Source organism: Gobio gobio (assembly GCF_949357685.1).
Source record: "Gobio gobio genome assembly, chromosome: 1".
Taxonomy (NCBI): domain Eukaryota; kingdom Metazoa; phylum Chordata; class Actinopteri; order Cypriniformes; family Gobionidae; genus Gobio; species Gobio gobio.
Genome location: NC_137097.1, coordinates 86,106,205 through 86,120,543, shown reverse-complemented (window position 1 = coordinate 86,120,543; position 14,339 = coordinate 86,106,205). Strand labels below are relative to the sequence as shown.

The 14,339-nt window shown below is 41.0% G+C and overlaps 1 protein-coding gene across 1 annotated transcript; it reads right to left on the bottom strand.

Moving 5' to 3' along the window:
• Window positions 1-474: 474 nt before the first annotated feature.
• Window positions 475-12,744, bottom strand: nol12 (nucleolar protein 12). Its single transcript, XM_079826634.1, has 6 exons — window positions 12,598-12,744; window positions 8,077-8,182; window positions 3,861-3,909; window positions 1,490-1,626; window positions 1,316-1,389; window positions 475-1,185 (listed from the first exon to the last, which is right to left on the bottom strand). Exons 1-6 carry the CDS (start codon window positions 12,696-12,698, stop codon window positions 987-989), a joined length of 666 nt encoding a protein of 221 aa, XP_079682760.1. The 5' UTR covers window positions 12,699-12,744; the 3' UTR covers window positions 475-986.
• Window positions 12,745-14,339: the final 1,595 nt, after the last annotated feature.

Genomic DNA, 14,339 nt, shown 5'->3' with positions numbered 1-14,339 from the left:
CTGCCGTGTACACTGGGATTCTTCTTTTTGGTATGCGAGTGTGCCATGTAGATTAGATCCCTTATTATCGAAGAGTCTTCACTGTAATTCAGGCCTGAGCTCCATGAATATGTTTGAGTGATTTGTCTTTCTTGGAGTTGATGTTTTTAGTTTTTTTTCCTCATCTGAACTTTCATACTTCTATGTTGCCTATGTCTAGCGTGACCATTCCAACGTGGTTAGGCCATCCTTAATCTAGGTTAAAAAGTATGTTATTTTTTTTTAAATGACCGATGGTTTTGCTAGATATAGCTATTCCTCATCTGGGATCACGCAGAGCCTCTGGAGCCCATCGAAGCGTTTTGAAACTGCTTTGATTCGGACCTTCAGCATTTTGGTTGCAATTGAAAACCATTATATGAGGAAAAATCCTGGAATGTTTTCTTCCGAAAACTTCTTTTCGACTGAAGAAAGAAAGACATGAACAATTTGGATGAGATGGAAATTATCAGGAAATTTGCATTTTGGGGTGAAATAATCCTTTAATTTTGTTAAGTTTGAGTAAATTCATTTAGCTAAATTTACCTGGGCCATGCAACGGGTCCAAGTCATATTGTTATCATTATGATTATTGTCACAGTTATTTATGGTTATGGTTGTGAACAGGCCTGATGTGTGAATGAGAGTTTGACACTGTATCATGGACAGTTTCTTTCTTTAATGTCCGTGTAAAGTATCAAACATGTAAACAAACACAGAGTTCATGAGTTTGTGATGATGGGCCGAGCAGGACGGCCGTGGCTCCGCGAGTCAGGTGGTGTGTGACATCATCAGTCCCGGGCGTGGCTCCGTGAGTCTGGTGGTGTGTGACATCATCAGTCCTGATTGTGGCTCTGTGAGTCAGGTGGTGTGTGACATCAGTCCCGGGCGTGGCTCCGCGAATCAGGTGGTGTGTGACATCATCAGTTCCGGGCGTGGCTCCGTGAGTCAGGTGGTGTGTGACATCATCAGTCCTGATGGCGCTCGTTGCGGCCCGTCTGCCTGCGTCGCTGTGCTTTGGTGCTTCTGCCCTGCCGGAGCTTGCTGTGGCTGGATGGTAACTTCCTGTCGCTCTGGTGGTTCCTCCGCCTCATTTCCTGTTGGGTCTTCCGTTTGTTCTTCTTCTGTTTCGTGAAGCTGTTGAGCGACGTCGTGAGGCTCTGGATCCTGCAGACACACACACACACACACACACACACACACACACACACACACTCAATCTGAATCATCTGTTGATCAGTGTATGAAGAGCTATACTGATAAATCTGACTGGAATATGAACATTAATAATCCATACTTCTTGGACAGGAGTGGGTTTCCAGCAATCTTGGGAAGGGCTTTTGTCATCTCCTCTTCATTCTGCTCAGCTCTCTGTGAAACACACACACACACACACACACACACACACACACAGCGTTACCCAACCGAACATCATTCACACACCTGTGAGGAGGCGGTCAGTGGCGCTCACCTGCTGTGGCTCCAGTATTCTGTCTGCTGATAGGTCGAGGTCGCTGATGGTCGTCACGGTAACGGTGTGGTTGGGATGGTCGTACTGAACGCTCTCCGTCGTGGCTGTGATCGCGTCCTCAAGCTCGTCCGCCTCCTCTAAACACACAAGATTTCAGACAAACGTCTTTCACGTTGTCATTATGGGGTGTTGTTTGTAGAATTATGAGGAACATAATGGATTTAATCCATTGTGGAATAAGGCTGTAGCGTAAGAACATGTGGAAAAAGAGAAGCGCTTTCAGATGCAGTGTTTGTAGCCTAAATACATCCAGCACAAACGCACAAGCGCTTCGAGACGTGAACTCAGAGAGGAAGTTACATTGACTATAGCAGTGCTTCTCAATCTTTTTTCAATAACGTACCCCCTTTTTTTTTTTCTTAGCCAAGTTATTAAAAATCATTTGAGATAGAAATAGAAATAAAAGTTATGACTATAGTGATGCCCAGTCAGAATTATTAGATTTATTAAACAAATGAAAAACATTTGCAATAATAAACAATATCACTACCAATAACGATTATCAAATATAAAATATAGGTCTATATTATGATGTGTTTATAACATTTTTGCTATTAAAAAACAGTTGTAATAAAAGATAGGAAGATGCGCAAATTCGGGTGACATGATTTACCACATTCATTAAGTTTTGCTTTGTAGAAAGCCTTTCTTTGAAACAAATTTTGTTTTGTATAAATTGTATATTCATTTAAGTAAATGTTGTATCAACTAATTGCTTGTATTTAATAAATAAAAAGCAAATATAACAGACAATATAATAACCGTGACATGGAGGCACCTGTGCGCCGCGTTCATTGCATTGCGCATGAACTGCAGCGCATCTAATCATAAATAAATAAAACTCAGCATAGGCCTATGCATACATTAGCCATTAAATATATTTGTTGCATTGGATGGATCAGTATCCTTTCTACAACAGACCTGGGGCCCATTCTTCGTACCTCGCTTAATACATCTAAGATGATTTGACAGATCCCAGATCTTTTAATCGTGATAACTGATGTCTGGCTAATTTGGTTCTTCAAACGAATTTGCGGATTGGATTAAAATATCTGGATTAAATGATCTAAGATTACGGAGCGTTCTTTTTTTCCCTGAAGAGGGCAGATGCATCGATACTCGAAACCACAAAAAAACCCCACAAATTTCTGGACCTTTATAAGGAAACAGCCAAACGACCAAACCAACATAAAAGTTATATAGATAAATGATAAATGTTTTTTTTTTTTTTTTTAAACATGATTACCAATGATTTATATTCACGATTTTATACAGTATTTGTACACCCTTTACATTTTTATTTCAATGTTGTAATTTAATTTTTAATTTAATTTGAAGCAGATTTGTAACGTGACAGTATTTAAGTTTCTTATGGGTCAAGATCAAATTATCCTCTCTTGCGCTGCATCAAGCCATCCCATAATATCCGTGATCACTTAATGCACGGCTCAGATTAACTGTACAACATGTGTGTAAACCAATAAAAACAAAATTATATAAAGTAATTATTCCATCACAAATCGCTCAATCAAGTGGCTGTGTCTATAGTATTATACATTCTCATATTCATATACAATATAACATTTGTATATTATTATTTAAAATTATTATTATTGCCCCTGGTTCAGGAATGAACTCTTGTAATAAAGTAGCACTGGCTGGGACAGATTTTAAGTATCACCTCAAGATGAATCTAATCCTGTTTACATGAAATAAGCCGCTCGAGCAGGTTTAAGCTTACGGACCTGTTGCTATGACAGCAAGTCCAGGATGAGCTTCGAAGAACCAAACAATCCGAGATCATGCCAAATTATCAACAATCAAATCCAGCTAACTGAGTTAGCGAGGTACGAAGAACGGGCCCCAGGGGTTTCTCGCGGCGCATCAGCAGAGCATTGCATCGTCAATAGACCGCAAAACAAACAAGGCCGCGTGTAGCCTATTCAAGGCAATTTTTATTTTCATTTCAGAACATGCACTGCACAGTGTGAAATGTAATAAAATAAATACACAGCATCAATTGTTTTCACAAGTAGTTATGAGGTGCCGGATGCAATAAAAAAGGTGCCGGATCCAACATTGGAGGTGCCGGAACATGTTCCGGCTCATATTAAGCCCTGTATATAAGGTCCATCAGTTAACCCTCTCAAATCTGTGGTCGCGATCGGCTCTCTTTTGTTCTTATCAGTGCCCAAGAGACTCAAATAACTGTTGTTTTTCATGAGATATCTCTGATCTACATGTGTGAAATCTCATGTTTCCCCTAAATAACTCAGTGACTCTAAAGCCCCGAGGGGCAGCTGTCACTCACCCAGAGCCTCACGCCGCTCCTCCAGCATCTTCAGATACTCCTGGTGTCTCTGGAGGAAGATCAGACGGGATCAGGATCATCATCCTCACCTCCTCCTCCTCAACTCCTCCTCACCTCCTCCACACCTCAACTCCTCCTCAACTCCTCCTCCTCACTCATCTCACCTCCTCATCCTCATCTCCTCATCCTCACCTCCTCATCCTCACCTCCTCATCCTCATCTCCTCAACTCCTCAACTACTCCTCACCTCCTCCTCATCCTCACCACCTCCTCCTCATCCTCACCACCTCCTCCTCCTCAACCTCACCTCCTCCTCAACTCCTCCTCATCCTCAACTCCTCCTCACCTCCTCCTCCTCACCTCCTCCTCCTCACCTCCTCCTCCTCACCTCCTCCTCCTCACCTCCATCACACCTCCTCATCCTCACCTCCTCCTCACCTCCATCTCACCTCCTCATCCTCACCTCCTCCTCACCTCCATCTCACCTCCTCATCCTCACCTCATCTCAACTCCTCTTCACCTCACCTCATCTCAACTCCTCACCTCATCTCAACTCCTCCTCATCACCTCCTCACCTCATCTCAACTCCTCATCTTCAACTCCTCCATACCTCCTCACCTCAACTCCTCCTCAACTCCTCCATACCTCCTCCTCAACTCCTCACCTCAACTCTTCCTCAACTCCTCCTCATCACCTCCTCACCTCATCTCAACTCCTCCATACCTCCTCCTCAACTCCTCCATACCTCCTCCTCAACTCCTCCATACCTCCTCCTCAACTCCTCCTCACCTCCTCAACTCTTCCTCCTCATCTTGTCCTCCTCCTCATCCTCACCTCCTCTCTGATGCGCTTCTGCTCCTCCTTCAGCTTGTTCTTCATCTCCTCACCTCCTCCTCATCTCCTCCTCAACTCCTCCTCCTCCTCACCTCCTCTCTGATGCGCTTCTGCTCCTCCTTCAGCTTGTTCTTCATCTCCTCCTCATCCTCAACTCCTCCTCATCTCCTCACCTCCTCCTCATCCTCAACTCCTCTTCATCTCTTCATCTCCTCCTCCTCAACTCCTCCATACCTCCTCCTCACCTCAACTCCTCCTCATCACCTCATCACCTCCTCAACTCATCCTCAACTCCTCCATACCTCTTCCTCCTCACCTCCTCTCTGATGCGCTTCTGCTCCTCCTTCAGCTTGTTCTTCATCTCCTCCTTATCCTCAACTCCTCCTCATCTCCTCATCCTCAACTCCTCTTCATCTCCTCCTCCTCAACTCCTCCATACCTCCTCCTCACCTCAACAAATCCTTAACTCCTCCTCATCACCTCCTCAACTCCTCCACAACTCCTCCTCAACTCTTCTTCCTCATCTCGTCCTCCTCCTCATCCTCACCTCCTCTCTGATGCGCTTCTGCTCCTCCTTCAGCTTGTTCTTCATCTCCTCACCTCCTCCTCACCTCAACTCCTCCTCCTCATCTCATCCTCCTCCTCATCTCATCACCTCCTCTCTGATGCGCTTCTGCTCCTCCTTCAGCTTGTTCTTCATCTCCTCCTCATCCTCAACTCCTCCTCAACTCCTCCTCCTCATCTCATCCTCCTCCTCACCTCCTCTCTGATGCGCTTCTGCTCCTCCTTCAGCTTGTTCTTCTTCTCCTCCTCATCCTCAACTCCTCTTCATCTCCTCAACTCCTCCATACCTCCTCCTCACCTCAACAAATCCTCAACTCCTCCTCATCACCTCCTCACCTCATCTCAACTCCTCCTCAACTCCTCATCCTCAACTCCTCCATACCTCCTCCTCAACTCTTCCTCCTCATCTCGTCCTCCTCCTCACCTCCTCTCTGATGCACTTCTGCTCCTCCTTCAGCTTGTTCTTCATCTCCTCACCTCCTCCTCACCTCAACTCCTCCTCATCTCCTCATCCTCAACTCCTCCTCCTCAACTCCTCCTCCTCATCTCATCCTCCTCATCTCATCACCTCCTCTCTGATGCGCTTCTGCTCCTCCTTCAGCTTGTTCTTCATCTCCTCCTCAACTCCTCCTCATCTCATCCTCCTCCTCCTCCTCTGCTCCTCCTTCAGCTTGTTCTTCATCTCCTCCTCATCCTCAACTCCTCATCCTCAACTCCTCCTCAACTCCTCCTCAACTCCTCCTCAACTCCTCCTCAACTCCTCCTCAACTCCTCCTCAACTCCTCCTCCTCATCCTCACCTCCTCTCTGATGCGCTTCTGCTCCTCCTTCAGCTTGTTCTTCATCTCCTCACCTCCTCCTCACTTCAACTCCTCCTCCTCAACTCCTCCTCCTCCTCATCTCATCATCTCCTCTCTGATGCGCTTCTGCTCTTCCTTCAGCTTGTTCTTCATCTCCTCCTCATCCTCAACTCCTCATCTCCTCCTCATCCTCAACTCCTCCTCCTCAACTCCTCCATACCTCCTCCTCAACTCCTCCTCACCTCAACAAATCCTCAACTCCTCCTCATCACCTCCTCACCTCATCTCAACTCTTCTTCCTCATCTCGTCCTCCTCACCTCCTCTCTGATGCGCTTCTGCTCCTCCTTCAGCTTGTTCTTCATCTCCTCACCTCCTCCTCATCTCCTCCTCACCTTCTCACCTCAACTCCTCCTCCTCCTCATCTCCTCCTCACCTCCTCACCTCAACACCTCAACTCCTCCTCCTCCTCAACTCCTCCTCCTCAACTCCTCCTCCTCCTCATCTCATCCTCCTCCTCCTCATCTCATCCTCCTCCTCACCTCCTCATCTCATCCTCCTCCTCCTCAACTCCTCCTCCTCCTCATCTCATCCTCCTCCTCACCTCCTCTCTGATGCGCTTCTGCTCCTCCTTCAGCTTGTTCTTCATCTCCTCCTCATCCTCAACTCCTCCTCATCTCCTCCTCAACTCTTCCTCCTCATCTCATCCTCCTCCTCATCTCATCCTCCTCCTCTGATGCGCTTCTGCTCCTCCTTCAGCTTGTTCTTCATCTCCTCCTCATCCTCAACTCCTCCTCACCTCCTCAACTCTTCCTCCTCATCTCATCCTCCTCCTCACCTCCTCAACTCTTCCTCCTCATCTCATCCTCCTCCTCACCTCCTCCTCATCTCATCCTCCTCCTCCTCACCTCCTCCTCACCTCCTCACCTCCTCCTCAACTCTTCCTCAACTCTTCCTCCTCATCTCATCCTCCTCCTCACCTCAACTCTTCCTCCTCATCTCATCCTCCTCCTCACCTCCTCAACTCTTCCTCCTCATCTCATCCTCCTCATCTCATCCTCCTCAACTCTTCCTCCTCATCTCATCCTCCTCCTCACCTCCTCAACTCTTCCTCCTCATCTCATCCTCCTCCTCACCTCCTCAACTCTTCCTCCTCATCTCATCCTCCTCCTCACCTCCTCCTCATCTCATCCTCCACCTCCTCCTCCTCAACTCCTCCTCCTCAACTCCTCCTCCTCCTCATCTCATCCTCCACCTCCTCCTCCTCCACCTCCTCCTCCTCAACTCCTCCTCCTCCTCAACTCCTCCTCCTCCTCATCTCATCCTCCTCACCTCCTCCTCCTCATCTCATCCTCCTCCTCACCTCCTCCTCATCTCATCCTCCACCTCCTCCTCCTCAACTCCTCCTCCTCAACTCCTCCTCCTCAACTCCTCCTCCTCCTCATCTCATCCTCCACCTCCTCCTCCTCAACTCCTCCTCCTCAACTCCTCCTCCTCAACTCCTCCTCCTCCTCCTCCTCAACTCCTCCTCCTCATCTCATCCTCCTCACCTCCTCCTCCTCAACTCCTCCTCCTCCTCAACTCCTCCTCCTCCTCATCTCATCCTCCTCACCTCCTCCTCCTCATCTCATCCTCCTCCTCACCTCCTCCTCATCTCATCCTCCACCTCCTCCTCCTCAACTCCTCCTCCTCAACTCCTCCTCCTCCTCATCTCATCCTCCACCTCCTCCTCCTCAACTCCTCCTCCTCAACTCCTCCTCCTCAACTCCTCCTCCTCCTCCTCCTCCTCAACTCCTCCTCCTCCTCACCTCCTCCTCAACTCATCCTCCTCAACTCCTCCTCCTCACCTCCTCCTCAACTCATCCTCCTCAACTCCTCCTCCTCAACTCCTCCTCCTCAACTCCTCCTCCTCCTCCTCCTCAACTCATCCTCCTCACCTCCTCCTCAACTCATCCTCCTCAACTCCTCCTCCTCAACTCCTCCTCCTCAACTCCTCCTCCTCATCTCATCCTCCTCCTCACCTCCTCTCTGACGCGCTTCTGCTCCTCCTTCAGCTTGTTCTTCATCTCCTCCAGCGCCGCTTTCCGCCGCTCCACCTTACGCTTGTGGAAGCCCGTCAGGAAATCCCTAACACACACACACACACACACACACACACACACACACACACACACACACACACACACCTTTACACCACAACTATAGGGGCACTTTTAGTCATGTGAAGTTGAATAAAAAAAAACTTGTTCAAAATTCACGTAACAGTCTCATAAGTTTAAATAATGTGTCTAGTGTTAAGGTCTGTAAGAGGACAAACTTAGATTACAAGAGAAATTGTTATTATTTTACATTTCTTCCGACCTGCAATGAACAAATGTCATTTCCAGCACATCTCAATATACAGCTGTTATTTAAAATAAGCCACTCAAGAAGTGTCTAAGAGCATTTGTGGAACTAGTTTGACCAGTTTATCCGCAATGTACAATAATTATACATTTGTCAGTGAGATAAATACTGTCCTGAGGAGCAAATGCTGACCTGTACACCGGGCACTCTCTGAAAGTTAGTATTGGTTTGGGTAAGAGATTACTGGAAAATAAATAACTTAAAAATGTATCCAAAATGTATGAGATCATGCTCTACTTAATATAAAAATTAATGTGTGATGGGAACTTTAAGTAATTTTTAAAAATGTGTGTGGTGATGGAAATGACGGTGTTGTGGAAATGACAATTAATTAACGTGAATGTAGAGAAACAATAGATATATATAAAAAGTATTGTAATATATTATAATATAAATAAATATTTCACAAATCTACTCTGGCAATCCATATCAATTGTACTTTGTAATCATAAATTACATTTCATGTGGCAGCATGTGGTGGAAAGGACATTTCTGTAGCTTTTGTGAAAAAATGGAAGATAGCTTCACTGATTAGCTTTAAAGTAATAATTAGCATTTAATGTATGCAAAATACTCTTATTCAACTTAAAATGTTTAGCTTTTTAAAAACACCTTTGAAGGTAAAGCATGTTTGGAAATGACGTAGAATAAATATATGAACTGATCAAGCAATATTCAGCTTGATTTTTCTTCATTTGTTGTTGATGATTATGTCACTGAATATTTCCATAAAACACCTAAACAATCTTTCACACAAACTAACCTTTAAATGGACATTACTGTGCTGGAAATGACACCAATGCTGTGCGACAGCTATGTTTTGTATAAAAAGTCATATTAATAGTGGTCTCACATTAAATATTATAATGCATCTTAATGATTTTACTAGGGCTTAATTCAGGAGCATTAATAGTTACCAGATGTGTCATATTTTAATCTTTATTTTCATTGTTGAAGTTAAAAGTCTGGGTGTGCGACAGGGAGAAAACCGTGATGTTGACCCCTATAATGAGGTTGAAAAGTATGAAAAAATCATAATAGAAAGGTAGTAAAAAAAATAAGGTAATTTTATTGTTAGTTTGACAAAGAAAGAGGAATATGTCCAAAATTATATGCATTTTTAAAAATGACCAAAGAACATAAAAGCGCCCATATATGGGTGATTCTTCAATTAGGGGAACTTTTATGTCCCCAGGTTATACATTCATGTTAAAATTACTATATTTTAAAATAAATAGTTTAGTTATTTCAAATAATGTTCATTGCACCACCAAAAAATGTTATACACTAATATCAGTTTGATTTCCATTTTTAAAAATGTTTTCATCACTAATATTTGGCTACTCAGGCCTTGTCCCCAACCCAGACTTTAAAACTTATCTGCTCTGAAAATGTGATAAAATGTTATCAGTTCATTAAAAAATCACAATATATGTTTAAACAGTAACTTAAAAAGGCACTTGATGCATAATTCTGGTTCATATCTGTGCAATTTGTGAATATTTTTAACAATTTAGAATTGTCCATAACAATACTGTCATTACCGCGACAGTCTATGATTACAACAAGGATTTTTTTGAGGGTAAGACTTGTTTATGATGTAACCATGGAAATGAAGACTAGCAGGGGAGCACATGTCAGCCATGGAAGAACAGTGATATTTGGTGTCTGAAAAAGTAAGTAATTTAATCATGAATTCCTTCTGATCATGGAGTAGACTTATTCAGCGTCATTACCATAAATGCTGTAGCAGCAATATTTTGATAAATTTATATTTATATTCACATGATTTATGTGTATTTAAAGTTCTTTTTGTACTAGCTGTTGAATGATGTTAACAAATCCATGACCTAGCATCTTTTTCCTGAAAAAAATAAAAAATGTCATTACCGCATCACGTCATTACCAACACACAACTTGTTGTGATGGTAATGACAAGTGATGGTGGTAATGACATATTCTGTGTCCCTATCTATATCATATTATGTGTTTATAAATTAAGTTAAAGAAGCATAATAGTGTGATTTTACAATGAAACTTAAGTGAGATGCCTTACTTCCTAAAACAAATTTTTCTTATTTTTTTAACCAGAATGGCTCCCAAGAAATCAACTGAAAGGTCTAGACTCTAGAGATTATAGAAAAAAGGCTGGAGTTGATCTTCAGGACACTTTGCTCATTGAGTGACTACACTATGCCTGTCATTTAAACTAGGGCCCAGTATCTCTTTCTCTCCACATCCATCCATCTCCCTTTATCATCTCTAATTCACATTTTGAATGTTCAAATACATGCACTCAAAAAAGATACGTGGGTTTTACTTAATTTTTTTATGTCAACAGGTTCCACGTAATTGGGTTATGTTGAATTTAATTAAAATTGTATATTTCAGTAAACTTAAGTTTTTTACGTAAGGTTAATTCAATGCCATTTAGTTAAATCAGTTTAACATTATTAATTTTGTCCAAAACTACTCAATTTAATTATTCTAAAATGAATATTAAAAACAAACCAAATCAAGTAATACAGTTTAATTGATTTTTTTTTATTTAGTCAAATACTATTTTTTACAACATTTACAAAACCTTTTACAAGGTCTTATTGGCTAGCCAGAAGATGGTTTTGTTACATCCATGGCATGCCTAAAGTAGTTGTTTTTTTATTATTAAAATAGCTTTAATTGTTATTAGCAGGTCCTCATCCCAAGCACATGCTCTACTTCACCACAATGGTAACCTCCAAAAACACTAACATAACAAAACATTTTAAATACCAACATAACAAAACATTAAGCATTAAAAAGTCTCTCCATTTTCTCATCTTGATAAAAAGGCATCAAATAGCACTTTATTTAAACATCTACTCTCCGAGTTCAGCCCCTTTGCAAAGCATGATGGGAAGTGAAAGTCTTGTTTGATTGGGTTACTTAATTGAAACGTGTTATTTCAAAATGAAAACATCAAGTTATGTCAAAGAGTAACGGTTTTAATTCAGTTTAACATGAAGCAATTACATTTGAACCAGAAACCTGATATAATTGTGTTAAATCAAGATGAATTGCTTAAATAAAGTGAACAGCATCATAAAATAATTTTTTGAGTGTGTTTGAAAGCAAACACGTTTCATTATGCATTGTTAGTTTTAACCCAATGCAACCCAAACATATAATATTTCACCTAATGGTAATAGTCATAGTTTATGAAGGATGTTTATGCTGTTTTATCCCATTGTAACAATTGATTCTCTAAAACATATTGTATGGTTTCTTCATGATTGAAATAAACATGTTCAAGTTGTTGGTTGTGTCATATTTATATATATCTCCTCACATCTGTCCATTTCTTTCAACAACACTCACCAGAAGTCATTATTTAAGCCTTTAAATTTGCTTTATGTATCAGTGCACTTTTCATTTATGTCATTACCAAAACACTATGTCATTACCAGAACAGTATGTCATTACCGCCACGTTGCTTAATTTACAGCAAACATATATTTAAAACTGTTTTATGTTCAATCTTCAGGTGCTACATGAAAAGCCTAATGAAATACTCATCCACCTATTCAAAGAAAAAACATCTAAAATTAATTTTCCAGAAATTAAACAAAAGTGTGCTTTGATGAACACAGAAAAACACATTTTGATGGTAAGAACAAGAAAATATATGTAATTCGCTGAATGGAAACATTTAGTTTTTTATACGTATTGTTGAAGGTTAACAATGTTTGCAAGATAAATGAGTTTAAATTATCTCCTTGATACATTCTTTGCATTATGATACTTTTTGATGTTGTGATGGTAATGACGTTTTGCAGTGCCAGTTGGCAAATAGATATAAAATACTCAAATTATATTTAAGCTCAGTCGTGGCCATTATTATATCTTTACATCAAAGCATGTAAACATTGTCTTGACATAATTCTAACAAAATTCAACCAAATTTCATTCATCAAAATGTAAGATGGCAAAATAGCCCCCAATTGAAGAATCACCCATATATCACATACTGTGGCATTGTATATGTGTGTATATGTGTGTGTTGTGCATTAAGTGAGTGTGTGTTTATGTAGGAGTGTGTGTTTATCCGTATTGAACTGTTGCTCTCAGTAACTCATGCTGTGATTAAAGTCACTCACTGTCTGTCTTCATCGTCGAACATCAGCACACACTTGCGCTGCTTCTGCTTCGCTCCACTTCTACACTTTGATTTCGGATTGAATTTGCCGTTCTTCGCCATTTTCCAGCAGTTTGACCAACACACGTGTGACGCGCGGCAGCACTTCCGCTTCTGGGAAATGCCGGAAGTGCCAAAATAAAGGTCCTCCTCAAAACGCGCCTTCAACATTGAAGTCCTCCTGTAGAAACGCTTTTAACGTCCGTTAGGTCATTAAATATGCTAGTGTGGGTATGAGAACACAAACACTGTCGACTTCATCATTTACAGTGATGTATAACAGCTTCATATCTCCAAATAAGAAGAGATAAGACGGCTTGTTTATTCGTTTTTTTTGTTTAGATTACTAGACAGAAAAATTGATTTTCAGGAGACGCACCTTTCTGCCGATTGGTCAAGCAAATATATATATATATATATATATATCTCGCTCATGGTCATAATTACATCACACGCTCAGATTTGCTTGACCAATTTTTGAAAAAACGAATAAAGTAGCCGTTTTTTCGTTTCTGCGTACTTCATTTCAAATTGGAAAACAAACTATCAAAATGTGCATCCACATGTTTAAATTAAATATCGAAGCCAAAAACCGATTTGTAAACCACAAACGAAAAACTGTAAATCTAGCCGAAATCTAATTTTCCGTCTATTAATCTAAACACAAACAAACAAACAAAAAACAATAAATAAGCCGTCCTATCTTTTCTCATAATTCCTTTTCGCATAATTCCATTCCAAATAGGAAATTAAATGATCAGATGATACACGGACCTTGAAACAACGACTTGTGTTGAAATAAAGACATGTCGAAATAAATATATATGTTCGAAATAACGACTTGCGTTGGAATAATGAGAGATTATAACGATTTATGTCGGAATAACAAGATATTGTATTGAAATAACGGGAGATTATAATGAAATAACGATTTATGTCGGAATAACAAGATATTGTATTGAAATAACGAGAGATTATAATGAAATAACGATTTATGTCGGAATAACAAGATATTGTATTGAAATAACGAGAGATTATAATGAAATAACGAGAGATTATAATGAAATAACGATTTATGTCGGAATAAAGAGATATTGTATTGAAATAACGAGAGATTATAATGAAATAACGATTTATGTCGGAATAACGAGATATTGTATTGAAATAACGAGAGATTATAATGAAATAGCGATTTATGACGAAATAAGATATGTAAAAAAAACGACTTATTTCGTCATAAATCATTATTTCAACATGGCGTTATGTCGAAATAAGATTATAACGAAATAACGATTTATGTCACAATAATGACGTGTCAAAATTATGACTTATGACGAAATAACGAGATACTGTGTCGAAATAACGAGATAATAACGAAATAACGATTTATGTCAGAATAACGACTTTTTATGTTGAAATAAGATATGTTGGAATAACGAGATGTGTTGAATAAGGATTTATGTCAGAATAACGACTTCTTATGTCGATATAAATATATATGTTCGAAATAACGACTTGCGTTGAAAAAACAAGAGATCATAACGATCATAACAGCCAGGTGTTGTTGTGCGACTGACACACACTGATGTGACTGAGGCAGCTGACCACCCCCTCGCCCTTCTCACACACACACACACACACACACACACACACACACACACACACACACACACACACACACACACACACACACACACACACACA